The following is a 24,694-nucleotide window of genomic DNA, read 5'->3' on the forward strand; positions in this document are numbered from 1 at the left end:
GTTCTTGGGCAAGGAAGTGTATATCACAAAGATTGTTTGGCTTCCCATGGTGTGTCATGTCATTCTTGATATAGGTGCAGAGACCACAATAAAAAGTGTGATAGAGGGAGTTATCTCTATACCCAATTTGTGAGGCATACTGATTGAATTGGACTATATACTTCATGATCCAATTTCTATCATGTATCTGAAGGTGTTTTAATGCATCTTCAGCACCTTCAATGGCATCAAAGGGGCTGAAGTTGCTACAAAGATTATCTAAGAAAGCCATGTGGGAGAATTGCCAGGCTGGTGGATTCTGTAGATTAGAGTTAAGAATGTCTGGTTCAAACCAGTTAAGCATGATGCCAGCCAGGAAGGAAATAGCATAGTTGACCTTGTTAGCATCTGTTGCAAACACAGTAGGCCTGTCATTGAAGTTTAACTGAAGGGAGACAATGAAGGCCTTCAGTTTGCAAGGGTCAGAGCTATCAAATAGTTCCAGTTTCTTGACTTTGGTATGAATAGTGGCTGGTTGAGGGTTATTGAGAGAAGTGGAGACTTCTTATAACAGGTTCATGAATTCTAGGAACATGTTCTGCTGGTTTAGGTTGTTGCTTCCTGTAGGGCTGTCAGAGCTGTCTGGGCCATTAGAACTATCTGGTCTATCTGATCCATATGATCCACATAGTCTATCTGGTCCTTTTGGAAAAGGGTTTGGTGGATTACCATCTGGTTTCTATCAGATGGGAGTATAAATAGGAGTGTCTTCACCTCTGCCCTCTGAGTCTGTTATGCATATTGCCCAGGGATAAAGGGTCTATTAGAGGGTCAGTTCAGACACCATACATCAGGCTGGCCTGTTGGACTCCATTGGTTGGAATGCTGGTAGTGTTAAAAGGATTAGAGGAATTGTCATAATTAGGTTGGCAGGCAGTGAAGCTAGAGTGATTGTAGATTTCCCTACAGGAAGGTTGTTCTCCACTGAAGGCTGATCTAAAAAGGTCTGATTGTTCCTTTGAGGTAGAGGCTAAGATGTCTTCTATGGAAAACATGTTGTGATAGATAGGCTGAGTTTGTTCAGAATTGGTTTCTATGGATTGAGTAAATGTGGTGGACATAATAAAAATTTTCAACTTAAAAGTTTGAGTTCAAATATACTGTTAGGAACATACCAATTGAATGAGTTTGGGTGCACACATGGAGACTGGTGGAGTGCATGGACATCAACAAAGCTATTGGTAATGTCACTCTTGAGTCAGAGCTTAAGGATTGGAATGGAGCTCTGTTGGAAAGATGAAGAGGAGTATCTTTTGGAGTGGAATCTGATGAATGAGGAAGAAGAAGTTGAAGTGAGTACAAAGTGTAGATGGCTATCCAAATTGATATTCAAACTGAGTAGTTACAATGGTTATATATAGCTTTATATACTAATAGTAGCTAATTCTGAGTTAGATTCTATTGGGTTCCAATGTCAATATTCACTACCAAGTTCAGAGTCTAGATATTACAATGTGAAATATAGATGTAAAATGATAATAGTGAAAATAAAATTAATAGGTAATAGAGAGTGGTCAGAGTCTGGTGGATTTCTATGATTGAATCTGTGGTTGGTTGAGGTGACACAGAGGCTGGCAGCATGCATGTAACAGAGATGAAGTCTATGCTAAATATGGCATGTCTCAAGTTGTCATCTCTGATCAAAGATCTCAATTTGTCTCAAAGTTCCTTGATGATCTGTACTAGCTTCTAAATATTTGCTGCAATATCTCTACTGCATATCATCCTCAAACCAATGGCCAAACAGAACAAGTCAATCAGAAGATCAAAAAATATTTCTAGTTGTTTATTAATTACCAACAAGACAATTGAGTAGAATGGCTTACCCTTGCCACCTTCTAACACAACAACTGTGTCTATTCTGTGACAGAAAAAACTCTTCTTTGTAAACCATAGCCATCACCCAAATGTTTCACATACAGAATGACTTCACACAATAACACTTGCCTCCTCTGATTTCACTGCAATAATGTCTAAGATCTATAATGAAATGTATATCACTCTTAAAAAAGTGATAACCTTCATGAAAAAACAATACAACAAACATCACACTCCTCATAACTATTCTATAAATGATAAGGTTTGACTTGACACAACCAACCTTTATCTCTCTTGCTTCAAACAAAAGCTTGCCAATAAGTGCACCAGGCCATTTCTGATTCTTGCCAAAATCAGTGTATCTGCATATAAACTCCATCTCTCAGTTGCCTGAAAAATTCATGATATCTTTAATAAAACACTCCTCACTCTATTCATTGCTCTGGCATTCTCAAATCAAGAACAACCACTGCCACTGGCATCTGAACTCATTGATGATGAGGAACATTATAAAGTCAATCAAGTCCTCAATCATAGACTCCACAAAGTATGCACACAAGGTGGAGGAACCTACACCACAGTTGATTATCTGATCAGTTGGAAGAGCTATAGCTCAGAATCTAACCAGTGGGTCAATGAATGACACATGAATGCCACTGACACTATACATGACTATGAACTCTCCTTAAATTGATTCATCAGGATGATGGTCTTAAGAGAGAGGTAATGTTATGATTTTTTCATTTTTCTTCTTGATTTAACCCTTATTTATGCTTAGTCAGAGCATCTAGACAAGCACTTAGGACTATGAGATAGGCTTAGTCATCACAACAGACCAAGTCCATCATTGTCTTCTGACACAGCAATGTCTTTTGATGATGGATAATAACTCTTTTGTAGATAGTTGTGATGCCCAAGGACAAAAGACACTAGCTTAAACATATACAATTAGTAGTAGTATATTTAGCTTATGAATGAACAGTATATAAGTAGGATAGCTCTTGCTGTATATCTTCAGCTTCAAGCTAAAGTTTATTCTTCTACTACTTCATCTTCAGCTGACTGTTTATTGGCCTTGAAGCATTTGATCAACAAGCACATATAGTGAACTCTGATGTGACTGTACAAATTCAATACAGTGTCAGTTTATCATATGTTTAGATCATATGTGACTTGAGCTTAACAGTCTAATAGTAGTGACAGACTGGTTTTCTTGGCAAAGATATACAATAACAAAATGTCTGAGCAGGATGCCAATGATGGTGCTCAAAAGCTTGAAAAAGTCTAAGGTGATATCATGGGTTGATAGCATTTGGTTTCCTTCATCTCTAGAGTGTATAAAAAAAGGAAAGCAGGAAGCTTCAAGCTAACTGTTAAACCTAACTGGCATGTGACCTGAACATGTGATAAACTAGTGCTGTATCATGTTCATACAGTCATGCTAAAGTCCACTTAATGTGTTATACCAGGTAAAATGCTTCAAGGCTAAAGACAGACTAGGCTTAAGAGAAGATAATATGAGATAAACTTATAGCTCAAAGCTAGACTATTACAGTGAGAGCTATCTTACTTATATACTGTTTAGTGATGATAAATATAACTTACTGCCTATTGTACTATTCTGTACTATGCTGCCTGTTCTGTCTGGTCATTGAGAAGTAGACAATGAGGAATTATTCATGAACAAGATAACTGAGTACAATGGGGCTGCCTGTCTGTTGTGATTGCCTAAGCCTTTTCATGTTTGCAGATAGATGCTCAAGATAAGATAGACACTCTGATAGGATAAAAAAAAGTGGTAAAAAGAAGAAAAAAATTGTAACACACTATCTCTCTATTGTCATCTCTTTTCTGGTCATGATCCACTCATTGACTAAGGAGATCTGCCTTTCTGTTTGCAGTCTCAGCCTTGTGTTGGAGAATGAAGTCATATTCCACCAACTCTATGACCCATCTCACCTGTCATTGATTCAGCTTCTGAGAAAGTTGGAAATATTAGAGATTTTGATGATCAGTCTAAATTTTAAACTTTTGTATCACACTCATGAGATAATACCACCACTCAGCTAGAGTGAGCATAATAGCAAGCAGTTCCTTATCATATATCTTGTAGTTTCTTTTGGTGATCATGAAGGCCTTCAACAGAAAAGTGACAGGCTGCTATTTGTCTTTCTGTTCCTGCAAGAGTACCACTCTAATAGCCTCATCACTGAAGTCTACTTCTACCCAAAATCTTCTTTCTCTTATTAGTACTGTGAGCACTACATCCTCTATCAGCCTTTGTTTTAATTCTTAGAACATGTCTTCTTGTGCTACTCTCTATGACCAGGGGGCATTTTCAGTTAGTTGAGTTATGGATCATACTATATGACTGTAATCTCAGATAAACTGTCAGTAGAAGTCTGTAAATCCAAGGAATGATTGCAGTTTCTTTTTTCTTGTTGGCATTGGCCATTCCTGTACTTTCTGAATCTTAACCAGATTCATGCAAATGCTTCCTTTGCTTATGATCACCTCTAGACACTTTATTTCCAATGTCTCAAATTCACATTTCTTGGTCTTGAAGAACAATTTATGTTTTCTTATTAGCATGAGGACCTGATGGACAAAGCATCTGTGCTCTTCTTGATCATCAGACATAATCAAAATATTATCAAGATAGATGGTAACCTTTCCTGTAGTGATGAGATCTTTGAAGATATCATTCATCATTCATTAGAAAGTCACTGGTGAGTTTGTGAGTCTAAAGAACATTACCATCAGTTCAAAAAGTCCTTTGTTGGTTTGATAGACTGTCTTACATTTATCTCTCTCTTTGATTTGTACATTATTGTATCCCCATTGTATGTCGAGTTTAATGTAGTATTGGACTCTATGCAGCTTGTCCATTAATTCAGAAATAATCAGCAGCAGATATCAGTTTTTGATTGTCATTTCATTAAGTTTTCAGTAATTCTAAACTGGCTGTAACTTTCCATTCTTCTTCTTCATGAAGAAGAAGAGCAAAGCCATCAGCAATTTAGAGGGTCAGATTCTTTCACTGGACAAATTCTTGTCTAAGAACTTATCAAGCTCTTGCTGCTCTATGTGGTTGAGAGAATAGACCTTGCAGTTGAGATTAGCATTGGCATTGAGAATTAACTTGACAGCATAGTCTCATAGTTTCAGGTCTAGAAGCTCATCAATATTCTCTTTCTCAAAGAGATCTTAGAAATCTTGTGCCCATTTCAGCATCACTTCTTTCAAGGTTTTAGTCCCCTTCTCTGTGTTGGCCTTTGCTGCTAAGTCATTAGCATAGTGCATTACTCTTATATGGGTGGCTTCTTTCATGTTGATGACAAAAACTATTTCTCTATCCTCCATCTCTTCATCTCATTTGTTATCTTCATCTTCATCAGATAGTATAAACAGAGTTTTGTAACACCAGCACCTAGCAAACATGATTCATTCTATCTTTCAGTTGATTAAGAGATTGTGGCAGATCAACCAGTTATAACCAAAGAAGATTTCCTTTGATCCTAAGTCAGTAACTGCCAAGTCAATATGCTCAGCATGGTCTCTGATCACCATCTAAAGTTCAACAAACTCTGTGATGGATTCAGCTTGATTTCAGGCTCTGTTGGCATTGTAGACTGAAATAGAGGCTACCATTGACCTGGTGAAGAGATTGTGCTTAGCAATGAAAGCATAGCATCTTAAATGGCACATCAGGTTCACTTGGTATTAAATAGTTTGAGCCATCTAATAGAGGTCTCTCTCTCTGTTTGGCCCATAGATGGTTGAGTCATTGGTTTTTGTAATTCCTTCAGTGTTCTTGGTATAGCAGCAGATCAGAGTATATCTGAATGTGCAGATAATTTATTTGTAACTACAGAGATACTGTAAGTCTGCTTGATAGCTATTTGAGACACACCATGAAGTTTTTCAGCCAACTGAGTGAAATTGCTCACTTGTTGGCCTTATCTTTCACCTGCTCAATCTTTATATCTTTGCTATTTTTCTTGATTATATCTGTCTCTTTTTGTAGCTTGATAATCTGGGCTTTGATGTCTTCTCACATGTGTCTCTTCTCTCCACAGTTAAAATACTTTCTCTTCTTGAGACAATCAATGTCTATTGGCTTGCTAGATCTCATAAAGATGGTGCCTGAGCTGCTCTTCTTTTTGCTATAGGAGGATGTGATACTCTGTTTTGCCAATGCTGTTTGATTATTTGTTTTTCTGCTTCTTCTAGTCTTTTTATCATTCTGATTGAAGTTTCCAACTGCTTTCTGTTGCTGCTGCTTCCTATTCATTATTGTGATTCTATCCTTTCACTCATCATATCCCTTCAGAATATTATTTCCAATGTCCAAGGTAATCTTAGTGTATGGAGGGGGAACTCTGAGTTTGAGGGCTTCAACAAGTCACCTGTTTTTGAAAAGATCATCATGAACTCTGGCAAGTTTGGTGAGCCACTCCAAGTCATTGAAGTATTTGACTGTCATCTTGTCACCCATGTGTACTTCCTGAACTATAGGGTTAAGGAATTTCTCTTATATAGCAGTTTTAAAGATAGACTAGAATGACAGTCAATGGTGCTCCTTGGTCATAGAGTACAAATCTGCAAGTTGTAAGATTCACCAGTCCTTGGCCTTGTCCTCAAAGTACAAGACAGTGAAGGCTATATGGTATATATTGTTAAGCTCAAGTCACATGTGATAAGAACACATGATAAACTGACACTGTATTGAGTTTGTACCATCATATCAGAGTTCACTATATGCATTCATAGAGTTGTGTGCTTCAAGGCCAAAGACAGTCAGCTTAAGATGAAGTGGTAAATAATAAACTTTAGCTTGAAGCTGAGGATATACAGCAGGAGCTATACTACTTATATACTGTTCATATCTTAGCTAAATATATACCTACTAATTGTGCATTTATGAGCTATGATACTTGTTGTCTTTAGAGTATCATTACTATCTACAAAAGAGCATTGTCTGTTGTCAAGAGATGTCATCATCATTAAAGGACAATGGCTGACTCTGTCTATTATAGTGACTAAGCATATCCTACAGTCCTAAGCACTAGTTTAAATGCTCTGACTAAGCATAAATAGGGGTTAATCAGGAAAAGAAAATGGAAAAATCATAATATTACCCCCTCTAGTTAGATTCAGGACTATAGTCCTTCTAACTGACCAAATAATTGATTGTCATCCTTGATTCTCTGCTATAGGTGCATACTTTCTGCAGTTGATAGTTGAAGACTTGATCAACCTTATAGTGTTCTTTATCATTGATTAGTTCTAGCTTAGGAGTGAGAGGATGTTTTTGATTAAGAAAGATGGAAGTGACATACAGCATAAGGAGAGTTTCATTGAAGATGTCATGAATTCACCAACTGACCAGAAGACAGAGTTTATAGGCCAACAGGTCAATTTTGGCAACAATAGGAAATAGACTGGTTCACTTGTCAGCTAGTTTTCATTTGAGGCATGAGAGGTAGAGGTTGGATGTGTCAAGCCAAACCTTATCATTGATGGAATACTGATGCACAGTGCAATGGTGTTTGTTGTATTGTGCTTTCATAAACATAGCAGTCTTTTCAAGAGTGGTATGAGTTTTATTATGGATTTTCACTATAGTTGAGGTAAAATCCAAAGAAATGAGCATTGTAGTGTGTAACTATTCAGTGTGTATGATATTAGAGTGTTGGCCATAGTTAATAAAAAAGAGCATCTTCCCTATGGCAGAGTGTATGTAGTTATTGTGCTGGAATACAACCAATGCAAGCCACTCCATTCAGTTGTCCTGTTGATAATTAATAAATATGCAGAGATATTTTTCTATCTTCTGGTTGGCCTGCTCTGTCTGTCCATTGGTTTGTGGATGATATGCTGTGGAAGCATTGCTGTGAATGTTCAGAAGATGGTATAAGTCACCAAGGAACTTTAACATAAATTAGAGGCCTCAGTCAGAAATGATGACTTGTGGCATACTATATTTTGCATAGACTTTGTCACAAAGAATCTTTGTCCACTCTTCTGATGACAATTTGGTTGAGCATGCAATTGGAATAATGGCCTTCAAAAATCAATCAACAATAATGATGATAGCATTGTAGCTATTGCAGTCTGGTAGTCCAGTGATCATATCTACTGAGATATGAGTTCAAGGTGCTTATGGGACCTCATTCAGATAGAGTGGTGCTGCATGTGGTTGAGTAGATGCTTTTACCTATTGGCACACTTCACACCTCTTGATGTATTATTCTATGTTCTATCTCATCTTTGGCTACCAATATTCACATAGAACTAATTCTTTAGTCTTTATAATTTTCAGATGCCCTGCTGTCACATAGTCATGACAGATGGCAATAATTTCTCTGTGAAGTTGATGATCATGGGAAATGTAGATCCTCTCATTATACTAGATTAGTCCATCTTTCTTCATCATTTCTTATTTGTGATTGAGTGATAGGGCCACTTGTTGATCCTATTGGCTGATATTTCTTGTTGCACTCTTGATCTGCTTATGGATTTTCTCCTCTGTTAGCATTATCATAGCCTGAAAGTGTTCTGGCCTCAACAATACTACTCCATCATTGTTTTCTCTGCCCTAGTCATAGTCCACTCATTGACTTAGGAGATCAGCCTTCTTATTGGCTACTCCACCTTTGTGGTGTAGCATATAGTCATACCCAGAGAGTTCCATGATCCAGTGTGCTTGTTATCAGTTAAGTTTTTGTGATAGTCAGAAATATCAGAGATTTTGATGATCAGTCTAAATTTTGAATATTTGGACTGCTCTGATCAGATAATGATGCTATTCCACAAGAGCCAGCATAATGGCTAGGAGTTTCTTATCATATATCTCATAGTTTCATTCTGTCACCATCAGAGCCTTTGAAAAAAAGACTATCAGCCACCATTTCCTGTCTTATTCCTGGAAGAGTATAATGCTGATTGCTCCTTCACTCAAGTCTGCCTCCACTCTAAACTTCTCTTTCTGCATTAGTATCACCAATACTATGTTCTCCACCAGTTGCCTCTTGAGATCATCAAACATGGCCTGCTGAGAAAGTCTCCAGGCCTATAGAGTATTGCTGGTCAACTGTGTTATGGATTATATAATCTTGCTGTAGTCTTGTATGAACTGGCAATAAAAGTTGGTGAATCCCAGGAAGGATTGCAATCTCTTCTTCTTTGTTAGCACTGGCCATTCTATTACTCTGGATATCTTAATCAGATCCATTTGGATACTCTCTTTGCTGATGATTACTCTGAGGTATTCCATTTTCAGCATCTCAAACTTGCACTTCTCTGCTTTGAGGAACAGTTTGTGCTTTCTCATTAGGGCAAGTATCTGTCAAACCAAATGCCAATGTTCTTTATGATCTCTGGACATGATAAGAATGTTGTTAAGATAGATTGTTATCTTTCCAGTGGCAATGAGGTCCTTGAAAATGTCATTCATCATCCACTGAAAGGTTGCTGGTGAGTTGGTGAGACCAAAGAATATTATAACTGGTTCAAATAGTCCTCAGTTGGTATGGAAAGCCACCTTCCACTCACTGCTTTCTTTGATCCACACATTATTATACCTTCATCTAATATCCAGTTTAATGTAGTAGCATGCTCTCTATAACTTGTCCATCAGTTCTGAGATTAGTAGGAGAGGATATCAATTCTTGATCATCATTTCATTTAGTTTTTGGTAGTCTTAGATGAATCAGAGTTTTTCATCCTTTTTTTGATGGAAAAGAAGAGGGATGCCATGAGGAATTTTGAGGGTTGAATGCATCCACTGGAGAGGTTCTCTTTTAAAGACTTGTTGAGTTCCTGCTGTTTCAGATAGCTGAGAGAGTATATTTTGCAGTCTAGATTAGTGTTTACATTTGGAATTAGTTTGATGGCATGATTCTATAGCTTCAGATCTGACAGTTCATCAAAACTCTCCTTGCTGAATAGGTCCTGATAATCTTAAGCTCATTCAGGCACTATTTCTTCAAATGTTCTTTCTTTCTTTCCAGCATTGGCTTTTGCTGCCAGATTGTTGGCATGGTGTATGGCCTGAATATGCATTGCTTGTTCCATATTGATAGTGAGAATAGTTTCACCATCCTCCATCTCCTTATTCTAATGATCCTCAGAATCTTTATCTGGTAATTTAAAAGAGATTTTGCAACATCAATATTGCATAAAGGTGATTCACCCAGTTTTCCAATTGATCAGAGGATTGTGTCATATTAACTAATCATGACTAAGAAATATCTTCTTAGTTCCTAAGTCAGTTATAGCTAAATTAATCTGTTCCATGTGGTCTCCTATAGTCAACCAGAGTTCAACAAACTCAGTTATTAAGCCAGCTTGGTTTTTTATTCCATCTGCATTGTAGATAAGAATAAAGGCTGCTGTAGCTCAAGTGAGCAGCTGATGCTTGTTGACAAAAGTATGATTGATCAAGCTGCCAGTGCAACCACTATTGATTAGGACTATTACTGCATATATTGCTCAAGATGTTTGTATCTTGATTTATATCTTGGTGGTTAAGTCTCATCTGGGAGTTTTTTGTCATCTAATATATTTCTTCAGCCTCCTGAGCTCATCAAGCCACTCCAGTGCTCAGCATCTTTCAGTCTTCCTCATTCCATCAACCACCTCATCAATTACTTCTTCTGCCCTCATCTTGTGGATCTAATTTCTAAGTACTGCCTTTGCTTCTTCTTCAGTCTTTGCATCTTTAATAGTGCACCAAGTCTATTTGGTATCAAAGAGCTTGAGCCATCTAGTGGAGGTCACTTTCTTTATTTGGCCTGCAGACAGTTGAGGTTTTTATTTGGGTGATTCCTTAGATGTGCTCATAGTAGTGGTAATCTGAGGTACAGTTGACTATCTCACAATGCATGATGTCAAAATGCATAATTCTGACTTTGCATATGGATTAAGCTGGAACACAGTTGGGGAGCAGGGAAATAGGCTAGAAATGCATATCACATAATGCATATAGTTTTAGTTAGGAATATGCATTGTCAGATCCAAAATTATAGTAAGCTGATATGATATTGTGCATATATTAGAACAATAAAGAATATAATTTGTTTGTATAGACTATGACAAACACAAAAAAAATTATTGTAAAGTGGCACAGTCTATATCTCTATAAACATGCCTTCTGAACCAACATAAAAACTATGTGCTAAACCTGGAAATCTATATGAGCATACAAAACAGAAGGAGAAAGTTCCAATATATATATTATTGGCTCAGCCTTCAAAGCAGATTTCTCACTCACACCTCACAACAGAAGACTGGCTTGTAGTATTCAAATATGTTGATAACCATCCTTTCTATCAACATGCTGACATTATAGTACATTTCACAAACTGAAAGGAAGGTGCACTGCTCTTTACCCAATCAACTCTTTCATGGAAACTGGCATCTCATACAAAATTGAACAGCATGCAAACAAGAACTCTAATGCACTATCATCCAAAAAGTCTCACATTGTCATCTGACCTAATGTGGAGTGTGCTGTTGCATTCTGATATCAGAATATGCAGCTCCAAGGTGAGACTGTGACTAGTGCAATGCTGATAGAGAAGTGAAATCAGATTGAAAATCTGATGAATATTCCAGAGGATCAGTGTTTGAAAGGAGAGGGATGGTTGAAGTCATTCTGCAAGGCATGAAAGATTCAGGAGGTTTGACAGCATGGAAAAGCAGGCTCAGTGGATATGATGGCAGTGGAAAAAGAATGTGTGTGCCTTCACAGCATTATAGTGAAATATGCAATGCAGGACAGATGGAATATTGATGAATCTGGTCTTATCATCTTTGTCATCCCAGATCATATCTTGGCATCTGGTCCTATGAGTGGATGGAAACAGGACAAGTTCTGCATCACCATATGTTTTACTGTGAATGCAGATGAGAGTGAGCAGATGCCAGTTGTTTTTATTGGAAAGTCGAAGCAACTACAGTGTTTCAAAAAAAAGAGTCTAACAGTAATGAGATTTTATTATCAGAATAACAAAAAGGCCTGGATGATGAGCAAAATATTTACAGAGTGGGTAAAAATGTTTGATTTAAAGATGAAGAGAGAGATGTGACAGATTCTGCTGATCTTGGATAACTTTTGAGGGCATTCTATTGCTTATACACTCCATAATACAAAGCTGAAGTTCTTCAAGCCCAACATGACTCCATATGTTCAGCCACTAGATGCTGATATTATCTGCTGCTTCAAGGCACATTATTGGAATGCCATGTGTATCCATACACTTGATCTTAATGATCTTGGAGAGTCTGAGATCTTCAAGCTTGATCTCCTTGAAGCTATGACTATTGCTCATGATGCTTAAGCAAACATCAGCAGTAAAATGATAGCAAACTGCTGGAAACACACTGGTATAATGCCTGACAATGCATCTGAGTCACAGTTCACCACATCATCCAATGATTTCCAAGATATCTCACTCCTCAAGTCTGCATAGAATCTTGTTTGTGACTTTGCCTCAACAGACAAATACACACTTCCAGGGATTGAACAGGTATTGCAGGATCTGCTTGGAAACCAATATGCTGATACTGACTGGCATCCTGCTCTTATGGCTGTTATGAATGCAGAGAACAACATTGGTAAAGCACTGGAGGCAGTCAATCAGTTGGCTTCTTCATCACAGTCAAAAATGAACACACCTTCCACCCAAATTGCCTCCATTCAACAGCTCCAGACAGTAGAGATAATATTGAAGGACCACCTTGTCAAATTGAAACAATGAAATCACATGTTTGGTCTCATTCCAACCATTGAAGAGATGGTTAGCTCTATTGCAGAAGAGTATACTGAAGATCTTGAGGTGATGCCAACAGATGAGGAGATTGTTGCTGCTGTCAAGCATGATATTGCAGTAGAAAATGGGAAAATAACTGTCATTGACAATGATGAGGAGGAAGAGGAGGAAAAGGAGGGTGAGGAAGAACAGACCTTAATAACTACAAGAGAAGGATTTGAGCTTATTCAAAAGCTGGAGGCATTTTGTGTTTTACAAGATGATCAGAGTGGATTAGTACCACAGCTGAGGAAGTTGAGAGGAGCATTATTCAAGGAGATGCATGGAAAGCTGACCCAAAAGCCACTGACAGCATTTTGAGGCAATGACAACATTGTCATATAAGTCACATGTCACATCATGTGCTATTTTGGTTCTGCATAAATCTATAAATACATATGGTTTTGGTGTCTCCTGACCATATGTATTGTGAGATAGTCAACTGTATATTCAAATGCACATAAATAGGTTTAACTACAGAGGATACATGAGTCTGTCCAGCAGCTATGTGAGATACACCAATAAGTCCTTCAGCTGATTCAGTGAAATCACTCACCGGTTGGCCCTATCTTTTACTTCTTCTATCTTTGTATTTTTGCCTAACTCCTCTAGTCCCTCAGCTTTCTTTTGCAGTTTAGCAATCTGTGTCTGAATGTCTTCTCTCATATACTTCTTCTTCAGGCAATCTCATGATAGATGTCTCTTCTGTCTGCAGTTGAAGCACTTCTTCTCCTTCTTGAGATGGTCTATATCTATTGGCTTTCCACTCCCAGTGTATGTGATGCTGATACCTGTCTTCTGCATTCCATAGGCTGGTGTGAAAGAGGAGGAAGTGTGGGTTTTGGCAATGCTGGTAGTATTGCCAGACTTTATACTGGAGAGATTGTTCAGTCTCTGGTTGTTCTGTAAATTGGCATTCTCTGCCTTCTGTTGTTGTTGTTGCTCTTTATTCATCTCAGTAATATATTCCTTCCATGCATCATACCCTTTCAGAATGTTGATGCCTATATCTAAGATTATCTTTATGTAGAAAGAAGGTACCCTTTTCTTGAGCATTTCAACTATTCTGCTATCATCAGTGATATTGTCTCAGATCTCAGCAAGTTTTTTGAATCATTTTAACTTGTCAAAGTACTTGTTTGCTGTCTTATCTTCTATCTGAAGCTCCTTCATCTTGTTTTTGTGTACTTCTTAGACTGCTGGATTAATGAACTTGTCACAAACCATCTGTTTGAATACTGGCTAGAATGGCAGTCAGTGGTGCTGCCTGGTCATAGAGTAGAAGTTGGAGGAGATAAAGATCCACCATGTTTTTGTCTTGTCCTCAAAATAGGATACAGCAAATGATACACAGTAGATGTTAAAGGAGAGATATATAGAGTACACCTCAAAGTACTGTTTGTAGTCAATTAGAAATTAATCAATGTCATCTGATGCACCTTTGAAGAGTCAGAGCTTTCATAAAAGGTTGGGCTTGCATTGAATCATAGCCACATCTGTAGGCAGCATCTCCATCAGATTTGGATATTCATTGAATGTTGATCATTGCCATTCTATCAGTGGTCTGAGGAAGGAATGAAGTGAGTTATTGTCAGTGACCAGACTTCCAGTTGGTCTATCTTCTTTGCATATGATGTGCTCATTTCACATAGTGAAGCCAAGTTTAATGGCTTCTGGATCATTCACTTTGAGAGTTTTTCTGCTTGTGCTTGCTTCATCAGATAGTGGTTGGCTGCCAAGGAGTTGGCTTCCTGAACCAATCCAGGTATTTTGGAATCTGGTTGGCCATTTCATTAGTTAGAGTGCCAGCCAAGTGAGCCAAATATGGGTGCTTCAGATAGATGGTATTATATAGATAGCTCTTTTTAGAGAAATAAGAGGAGTGCTCAGCATTGGTTGAAGTTGGAATCTGGACTGATATGCTGGCATTTTCATCAATAGGTCTTCAAGATGCATTCTGTTATACATAAAAATTGCCTGCTCAGTGGCAGCATACTGTAAAATGTCAATTTTTTCCAGTTCATCTGCTACTGTATAGTCCTATCCCATGAGTGTCATCCTCCAAGTGATGTTCTGAGTGAGTGCAACTACTTTCTCCCTGTATAATTGCAAATATTCCTTCTTGCACTTGCACTGTATCTCCTCCTCTAAGGCTTCACTGTCTATTGATTCTATTGCATGTTTACAGTCTCTCTATTTAAGAGGTATTTCCAACTCTTTATCCTTATTCTCTTCATTCTCTTCATTCCTCTCACTCTCCTCAGCAGGGTAGTTGATGGGCTGATCAAAGATAGACAGGGTCTGAGGCCATAATATCACTGAGGAGTTGTTCTTCATTTCAACTGATACTAGATCTGGCCTTAGTAGAAGACTCTGTCTGAAGTCAATAAGTCCTGACTTTGAGGCTCCCTTCACTGCTGCTGCTGCACTCTCTGCCTTCCTCCAATTCTTAGCAATACTGGTGGAAGTTGCAGTAGAATCAGTTATTGAAAAAGAGGGCAGCAATATTGCCTTATAGAAATCATCAGAGAGCTTACTTGCTAACTCAGATAGAGAAAGAGGATCAGAGTCTGTAAGCCCTGAGAATGGAGCTAGCATCTGAGGGAACAGAATTGCAGATAGTGTTATCTTTGGCAGAACATTGATGACTTGTATGACAGATGTTGGCCCTGATGAGGAAACATAAATTATTCCTCAAGGTGGAGAAGTGCAAGTCTGAGATGTTAGAAACAGAGTACCTTGAAGTGATAATTAGTGAAGAGAACATACAAATGGATCTGGTCAAGGTAGCCAGGGTGGTCAAATAGCTGATACTGACCAAGAAGAAGGAATTACAATCCTTCTTGGGATTCACAAACTCTTACTGATGATTCATCTGAGATTATAGCAAAATTATCTGACTAATGACACAACTCACAGGTAATGCTCCTTGGCTCTGGAGACTCTTCCAACAGGCTGTGTTTGATGATCTCAGACAGCATCTCACAGAGGATGTTGTTTTGGCAATTCTGACACAGAACAGAAGATTCAGGGTGGAAGCAGACTCAAGTAAAGGAGCAATTGGCATGGTACTCTCTCAAGAACAAGATGGGAAGTGGCAACCAGTGGCCTTCCTCTCCAAGGCACTGACCATCACTGAACACAACTATAAAATATATGATAAAAAACTACTGGCCATCATGCTGGCCCTTGTGGAGTGGCATCACTATCTAATTGGAGCAGTCCAGACCTTCAAGATCTGGACCAACCACTAGAATCTCTAATACTTCTGACTTTCCCAGAAACTCAATTGACAACAGGCATGCTGGGTCACAGAACTCTTCAAGTATGACTACATGCTATATCATAAGGCTAAGGCAGCAAACAAGAAGGCTGACCTCCTAAGTCAATGAGCAGATCACAACCAGAGTGGAGAAGACAATGATGGAATAGTATTACTAAAACTAGAACACTTTTGGGCTATGATAATGCCAATGGAGGAAGAGATTCACAAGCAGATCAAGAGTGTGATGCAAAATACCAGCCAATAGGACTAATGAGTGGCTTTATTGCTCAATCACAAATGAGAGATGACAAAAGAAGACAGGCTAATTTTTTATGATGAGAGGATATATATTCTCTATGACCATCAACTGTGTGGAGAAGTCATTTCCACCTGTCACAACCATACAACTGCAGGACACTCAGGAATTATGAAAACTAAGGAATTAGTTTTACATGAGTATTGGTGGCTGAAAATAGGACAGGATATAGAAAGATACATAAAGGGATATGAGATGTGCCAATAGGTAAAGGCATCTACTCAATCCTATGTGGCATCACTTCATCTGGATAAGATTCCACAAGCATTCTGGATCCACATCTTGGTCAATATGATCACCAGACTACCAGACTGCAATAGCTATAATATGATCATTGTTATCATTGATCAATTCTCTAAAGCCATCATTCTGATCACATGTTTGACAGAGTTATCATCTAAAGAATGGGCAAAGATTCTTCATGATGAAGTCTATGCAAAGTATGAGATGCTGCAAGTCATTATCTCTGACCAAGGCCCCCAATTCATATCAAAGTTTCTCAATAATCTATACCATCTCCTAAACATCTGCAGCAATGCTTCTATGGCATATCATCCCCAGACCAACAGCCAGACAAAGCAAGTAAACCAAGAGATAGAAAAATATCTCTGCATATTTATTAACTACTGACAGGATGACTAGGTTGAATGGCTCACATTAGTCACATTTTAACATAACAACTATATCCACTCCACTGCAGGAAAAACCCTCTTTTTCATTAATTACAGCCACCATCTGAACATCACACATACAGAACATCTCCATATCATAACACCCATCTCCTCAGACTTTGCAACAACTATGACCAAGATTCATAATGAGACTCATATCACCTTTAAGAAAGCCACTACATCAATAAAAGCATAATATGACAAACATTGATGTCCCATCCACTAGTATTCCACAAATGACAAGGTTTGGCTTGATACAATCAATCTTCACCTGCTATGCCTCAAACAGAAACTGTCCAATAAGTGAACCAGTCCCTTTCCAATTATTGCCAAGATAGGCTTATTAGCCTATAAACTTCACCTTCTGACTGCTTGGCATATCTATAATGTCTTCAATGAGTCACTCCTCATACTTTATATCACTCCTGCCTTTCTTAACTCAGAATAGCTCTCTCCTCCTAAACCACTACTGGTCAACAATGAAGAACATTATAAAGTTGATTAGGTACTCAATCATCAGCTCTGCAAAATCTGTGCCTATAGTGGCAGATCTAGGATGACAGTTGATTACCTGGTGAGCTGGAAAGACTATGGCTCTGAATCTAACCAGTGGGTCAATGAATGTCATATGAATGCAGCTGATGTAATTCACAACTATGAACTCTCTCTAAATTGATCCATCAGGATGATGATCTTAAGAGAGGAGTAATGTTATGATTTTTCCTTTTTCTTTCTTAATTAACCTCTATGAATCTTGCTTAGTCAGGGTGCTAATACCAGTGCTTAGGACTGTGAGACAGACTTAGTCACTATAATAGGCCTCAACTCTCAACAATGAACAATGCTCTTTTGTAGATAGTAATAGCACTCAAGGACAAAGAGCACCATAGCATAGAAACATACAATTAGTAGGTATATATTTAACTTGGACTCAAACAGTATATAAGTAGCATAGCTCTCACTGTATATCCCCAGCTTCAAGCTAAATTTTATCTTTATCATTCTATCTCAAGCCAACTTGTATTGGCCTTGAGACACAACACCACACAAAACACATATAGTGAGCTTAGGCATGACTGTATGAACTCAATACAGCACCTATTTATCACATGTTTAGATCATGTGTCACTTGAACTTAACATGAACAACAACCTTGTTCATCAATCTTTCATTATATGAAAACCCTTAAGTCAGTTTGTATAGCAGAGGTCTGCTGCATGCACATTACAAGACACAGAAATGATATACAAGCAGTTTGTGACTGCCAAGATCAACCTATAACAAGTTCCCTCCAACTCCATACTCAGAGTGTCTACTGATCACCATGAGTTAAGAGGAAATTGATTGTATAGAAGCTTACATAGCAAAGAACAGTGAAATTTTGGCTGCCTCCAGCCTCCAGCCATGCCTATAACACCAGCACACAAGACATAAAGTATATGAAGTGTTATTCTTCAAAGAAGTGTGAGGTGAGCCTCAAAATTAGTTCAACAAGGATAACACTTATCTAAGGCTCAGCAACAGAGTGGGCTTGAATGTGAGACAAGTGCAATAATAAGCCCAGATGGTGCTGACATTAATGAGGCTTATAAGAAAAATTAGTACTTGATTTTTTAAAGGCTTCTGCAGCCTGTAATCTACAATTTGTTGAGATTGGGTCAACTGACATCCTGATTTTGCGCTGTGATGTCACATGTCACGCTTCACGTGATGTTGATGATTCCGGATGTCGCCTAAAATTTTTTACTTTTTCTTTTCGTGTGCCTGCCCCACTAGTTATATTGGCTGGTATCTGCTTGATTATACATTGGTATCGTAGCATTGTCCGGCTCGTCATAGTGTAGAGCACCTGTGATGCCTGTAGTTTGTACTGTATGACTAAATTATACATACTATACTTCATTGATTCGATGGAACTTTCTGCCCTAGAAGCGACGAATCCATTTCATGTTCGTATGTTCTTTACGTTGGGCAGTACAGATATAAGTACTAATAGGTACTAACCCGCTCATACGAGATCACTGCGCATCTGCCACATCTTCACAAAACTCCAGCCAGGTGCTAGAGATGACAGAATACGCATTGCTGTTATCCTCATCGGTTATGAACACCGCGTCAATCCCTTCCCCAGTAAGGTCAGACAAAAATCCGTCGGGCAGAGACGAAGGCGAAGGAGCGTCATGCAAGATTACAGCCTGCTTGGAAGCAGGTGTCGAGTCGCTGATTTGGAGGTTCGAAGATCTGAGCAGCATTTTATCAGAAACAACCTAGCAACCCAGAAACTTCAGGATGACCTACTCAAAGTTGGAGTAATAATCCTCCACGGTGACGATCAAATCCGAAAACGAGAAGTAACCCTCGTCCGTAGTCGTCCCGGGGTTCAAGACGACCGTGCCTCCCAAGGCAGATCGAGCGGCGGAGGCGTATGTCTGATACAGGGACACATCCGATGCCTCCGTGCTTGCCTCATCGAAGAATATTCCCGATGGTCTGTACGACTCTGCCCAGCTGGTGTAGGTGCTCACGTCGGCCTCGACGTCAGACTGTGCCCTGCTACCGTACGACGTTGAGACGTAGCCTACGACGACCACATTGCTTCCAGTGCTTTTGAGGGTGGAAATGCATGTTTCATATGTAGAGTCTCCGGTGCCGGGACCGCTCGAAGGGTTGATGATGACCGTGAAGAGGAGAGAGGGGAAGGAAGTTATGCTGTTTATGTCAAAGGATCAGAAGTTGACGATGATGATGAGGAAAACACGCTTACGCTTCGAAGACGGGCTCCCACGCAGTACATCTATCGTCAGGATAGACATAAAGCGGAAGAAGCACACCAGTGCTTGCGAAAGCTGTAGTGAGAAGAGAGAAGAGCGTGATGGACAGTTGCGAACGCATATTGCACTACCAGGAACGTTCATCGATGATGCTTTATATACTCATCCAATTACAATATCAGTAAAAATTTGGTCACGAAGTTTCGATGTTCGTGTTTCAGCTCGCGCATATATGAATTCGTCCAGCTGCATCCAGGTCCTTACGATTTGATGTGAGCATGTGTGGGGACGGCTAGAATGGAGGGAAAGAGGCACGTTGAAGAGGAAAAAGGTCATCATTGGCTTTTGGGCGAACTCTGTCCTATTTGCGATCAAATTGTCTACGGTATGAAGTCAGTGTGCACAGAACTTGAAGAGAGTGATGTCATGAAACTGCATTATAAAAGCACCATATGTTAACAAGAGCTAAGGCCTGGAGCGGGATATCTCTTATAGCTACCATCATTTGACATGTAGTATGTTCCACGGATTTTTTGTTGATTAGTGTCAAAGCACGGGTGATCAACTTGACGTCAGACAGCAACTACCCGGTGCGCAGCAAGCAAGTACCCGAGACGGCTTAGCGGTGGAAAGATATGAAGTTCGTATACCGGAGCGTTGACTTCCAAAATGTCTTTGTGATGTTGTTTTCAAAATTCCGTATGTAAAGCAATTAGAACCAGTCGAGCTTACAACCACTCCGACATAGGCTTGTATAAAGCCAGCCCCAGCAAAAACTTCCCAGTCGTCTCCTTCAGCAAGACCAGCCTTCGCAACATTCGGGTTCTTGGCCACAATCCTCCCCACGGGCCTGATGTATTGTCCTTTATATTTGTCCGGATCCGCTTTGACGAGAGGGGACGCGGCAGCAAAACAAGACGTATACGCCCCCTGATCAGGCCCGATAAAGAAGATCTTAAAAACGATGGTCGCGAGCCGAGGGTAGGGGGCTCTCCACGCCCAGCCGGTGTCGACACTTCCAGGATGAAGAGAAATACAGGTGATAGGAATCGACTTGGTAGATAGGCGGCGCTGCAACTCGGTGGTATAAATGACATTCATGAGTTTCGACACTCCTGCCTATAGGAATAAGTCGTTGATGTGCGGTATTATCTATTGACGTACCGTAGCGGCCTGAATCAGGCCAAAACATCTCCTTATATTCGCCGTTGAAATCGTCAATGCTTTGGAAACGAATGTCAGGGTTTGCGGATGGGCCATTTAGATGTGCGTTTGACGCAACGTTGACAAGACGGACATCCGAGTCTGGCATTTTGGACGTCTCTATCATGAGAGATAAAAGTGTCTGGGTGAAAAGGAAGGTGCTGATATGACTAGGAGATGTTTGAGATAAGGACCATCCAGCCGAGCGTCTACTCACTTTGTCATTACAACTTTGGAGACACCTGAAAAACGCGTAAATATAAGAACGCGAAGATGAAAATGTACGTACCATCCTGGTCGGCGTTGTAAGGACCGGTCAAACTGTAGAATGTTAGGTAACTTTGTCCCTGCAAGCAACATGAAATGCGCACAAAGCCGCGTTGTTGACTATCACGGCATCAGCTCAGTGCTAGAGACACCGCACGATTCACTGAGAACATCCAGCCTCTTCTCTCTACTCAAAAAGTCCTCTGCAGCATTCTTGGTCAGTCTCGGGTCCTTCACGTCATGAGGATAACAATCAAAACCAGCAAGGCTGTTAGCATAATGAATGACAAGGGGGATGAAAGAGTGGGAAGCGACGAAGCGGGTTACCTGTCGAGATATCGAGTTCTTGAATCTTTGACGAAGCTAGGCTATTGGCCAGGAGGTGTATCATGGGATGTCATTGATCAAGGGCGGTATCCAGGCCAACAGTAGCTCAAGGAAAGTATCTCTCGAAATGTGTTGATGTCGAACGCGTAGTCCTCGGCCAATCAAGTCATTCAGTTTTGACTTGCAACGTCCAGTTGGTAACTGCGAATATGAAAAGATCAGTAGTGTCACATCATCTCAACTTGTGCTAGATCCACCAATGACTTAGCGTTGATCATGTTTTTGCTTTCGTACGTTACGAGTTCGCCTGTAACAGGCTTCGGATGGAAGGTCTGTGGTATCACCAACGTTACAGCAATATGCCAAGTCTCCGTTATTTTCTTAAATAATTGAGTAACTGACTCGTTTGGCGGTGAGATGTAGGACCCCTTGGGTAGTGTTTTATCCTGAATATTTCCGGCCATAAGCCTTCAAAACCTGAGACTTTTAGTACACTCACCACCCAACTTGCTGATACTTCGTACTTGCTGCTCTATATTGATACTCACCGCACGTGCCCTCCAATGATAAGTTTAATTGAAATAGGTACAGATACATCTTAGTGCTTACTGATAGGTTGCAACCAAAGCTCAACACATACAAAAGATAAATAGTCCAAAGATATCTAGGCAAATGGAGACATAGAAGGCGATGATCTGGTAAAGGACAATCAGGTCAACAGCAAAGAGTGGAAACTAAATATAAATACCTTTCGTTCTCTGTCCAAACAACTTCATCGACTCTCTTCTCCAACCACTGTATAACATCCCCTCCAATACCCTGGCTTTCGTATAACTCAAGTCGCTTCAGCCTAACAGGCGACAAACCATTTATAATGGTCCCTGTGGCACCGCCGTCAGGATTTCTGCCTTCCACCGCCTGAACAAGCTTTGCCCAGCCCTCATGCCCATGACAGCTCCTCAATCCCAGCTCCTTCAGCTTAGGACATAGCCATGCGTTAGCAATAACGGTGCTCCCCATTACTCCGATTGCCATCGCGCCAGTCATCATCTCCTCGTCTGGCATGCCAAGCCCAGCCATGAGCACATCCAAGTGCGAACCACCGACGCGAAGGCTTTCAAGATGGGGTAGGTCGTTCAGGAATAACCACGACACCACGACACCTCCCGACCCATAATAGAATGGCGGTGACGACGCGGAGACTGTGTCAGGAATGGATCCTTCCGCGTGATGTCCAGTGCCGTAACCGTACGCGATTCCGAGATGCTTAAGACTCATTGCAGTCGACGGAGTCTTCGCAAGAAGGGTTTGTATATACTCCTCGATGGAGTCCCGTGCTTCAATGTCCAGGTTCAGCTCCTCAAGTTCCGGTAGGACGAGAGACTCGACAAGGTTCGTTAACATATAGTGGCCCCCTAGATTGAACTCCTTCAGATGGGGGAGCGTCAACTGAGAGAGGGGTAGGATGGGAGGCAGCACTGTTTGGAAGTGAAGGGAAACGCGCTCGAGGGAATGCTGATTTGCATGAAGGATATGGAGAATTTGGTTCAGAGGGTGCTGTGAGGCAGGTAGCGCGCGGAGATTGAGGTTTCGGAGATTACTTTGAAAAAGAGGCGAAGACCACTTGAAAGGGATGTATTGTAAAGTAACGGTGTCTAAGACCGGCACGATTTGCTTTGTGGACGGCGTATTAGGAAGCCACGCCCAGTGATCAGGATAGTACAGAGACTCTGCAGCTGACACTTCGAAGTGCTTCAGCAAGGGGGCATCACCTATCAAAGATAATCAGATACCTGACAGGCGAGCCTTATTCAAGCTCACCTGTAATTGATTTGAGAGCGAGCATAGAGGGAAATTGGCGGTCGAATCGAAACACGAACCGCTCCCAACGATGCATCTGTTCGACGAGGTAGTAGACCGCGACAAAACCCCAGGGTGTGCCGCGACCCCAGGCTGACTTATCGCCGCGTGGACGATCACTGGGATATGCCGGTGGAGAGGAGGGCACCCAAACATCATGACTGTGGTGCGATGACGCAGACATGGGTATGATAATGGGAGTGTTTGCAGGCGGGAGCACTCCTGTAGGAGATATCATGTATGAAGGTCCTGTAGACGGAAATGATACTGGGTATAGGAACGAGCTTGGAGGTGAGGAGGACCGTCGACGCCGACGGCTACTAATTGGGACATCGGTGGTGCCTTTTGCAACATGGAGATATATTTCGATGTCCAACGGCACTGACGAGCCTGATCGTTCAAGCCATAGTCGAATGGTTTCTGGAGAAGAGGCAGGGGTTGTGACAAGGCGTATCTAGGAAACGATCAAAATCATGGAGACGGGTACACGGCGAACATCATAAAAAACGAGAAAAGCAACAAAAGAAAATGGGGTTAAGAACTAATGCGCATGTCTGCATTGGCGCGCGCCATCGATTTGCAAAACACAAAGTCCGATGTCTTGGTCAATTATGCCGGTATAACGAGTGGCGTCAAGCTGGATTTACAGCCGTTGGTGAAATCCGCTAGGACAGAACGAGACGAAGCCTATTTCTGCCAACAGAAGAACGTCATCTGTTCCGACACCAGAGACCCGAACGGTGGCGGAGACACCATTGAAAAATAAGACTACGGGCGAGTCGATGCAGAAATACTGAAAATGAATGCATTGTCGACTATATCCGCGTGGGCGTGACTGCTGAGACAGCCGGACGTCTCAGAACCCCGGACAACGAAAAGGCACCGAAATATCCCACCGTATCTCCAGAACACGACAGAAGGAGGAAATTGGAAGTATGGAACAACGGAAATGAATACTCACTTTGGCCCATATCCGGGGCATTGCCAAAGCCAATCGCCTCCAGTTCACACAGACTGAAGCCAGAACCCACGCACAGCAAGGGTGGCCCTCGAAGCACCAATGGAAAACGTCCCGTAAAAGTTCCATCGGCAGCCGTCTCATCGGTGAGATATATGCCTGGGTAGCGAGAATCTGTTCGTCGAGCAGAGTCTTTTCGCGCCGTAGGGCGTCGATGCGACGTTGAGCCTCTTGAATTACTTTGGCGAGATTCGCTTCCGCGTCAGATATTTCGGTAGTAAGGGCCTCCTGAGACTGTATGAATGTCTCCAGGCTGCTGCGAGCATCGGCAAGGCCCGACGTAGTGGGAGGATTAGGGAAAGGTAACGGCAACATGGTGGTG

General features: G+C 40.7%; 3 protein-coding genes across 3 annotated transcripts; all 3 read right to left on the reverse strand.

The window, feature by feature from the left end:
• Positions 1-18,721: 18,721 nt before the first annotated feature.
• Positions 18,722-20,009, reverse strand: BT62DRAFT_948636 (uncharacterized protein). The gene is made up of 3 exons (XM_043188078.1): positions 19,691-20,009; positions 19,225-19,635; positions 18,722-19,167 (listed from the first exon to the last, which is right to left on the reverse strand). The coding sequence occupies exons 1-3, from the start codon at positions 19,816-19,818 to the stop codon at positions 18,945-18,947; spliced, it is 762 nt and encodes a 253-aa protein (XP_043040295.1). The 5' UTR covers positions 19,819-20,009; the 3' UTR covers positions 18,722-18,944.
• A 249-nt stretch (positions 20,010-20,258) lies between these two features.
• BT62DRAFT_893644 (uncharacterized protein) lies at positions 20,259-21,413 on the reverse strand (the record flags this gene model as incomplete). The annotated part of the gene is made up of 3 exons (XM_043183154.1): positions 20,259-20,812; positions 20,862-21,070; positions 21,325-21,413. Coding segments are annotated over 3 exons (852 nt in total), but the record flags the coding sequence as incomplete, so codon positions are not given.
• A 745-nt stretch (positions 21,414-22,158) lies between these two features.
• BT62DRAFT_980431 (uncharacterized protein) lies at positions 22,159-24,687 on the reverse strand (the record flags this gene model as incomplete). The annotated part of the gene is made up of 5 exons (XM_043189514.1): positions 22,159-22,189; positions 22,243-22,696; positions 22,742-23,266; positions 23,316-23,808; positions 24,316-24,687. 5 exons carry the CDS (start codon positions 24,685-24,687, stop codon positions 22,159-22,161), a joined length of 1,875 nt encoding a protein of 624 aa, XP_043040297.1.
• Between the last annotated feature and the right edge of the window lie 7 nt (positions 24,688-24,694).

This window comes from Guyanagaster necrorhizus (assembly GCF_019112545.1).
Source record: "Guyanagaster necrorhizus MCA 3950 unplaced genomic scaffold BT62scaffold_11, whole genome shotgun sequence".
Classification (NCBI taxonomy): Eukaryota; Fungi; Basidiomycota; class Agaricomycetes; order Agaricales; family Physalacriaceae; genus Guyanagaster; species Guyanagaster necrorhizus.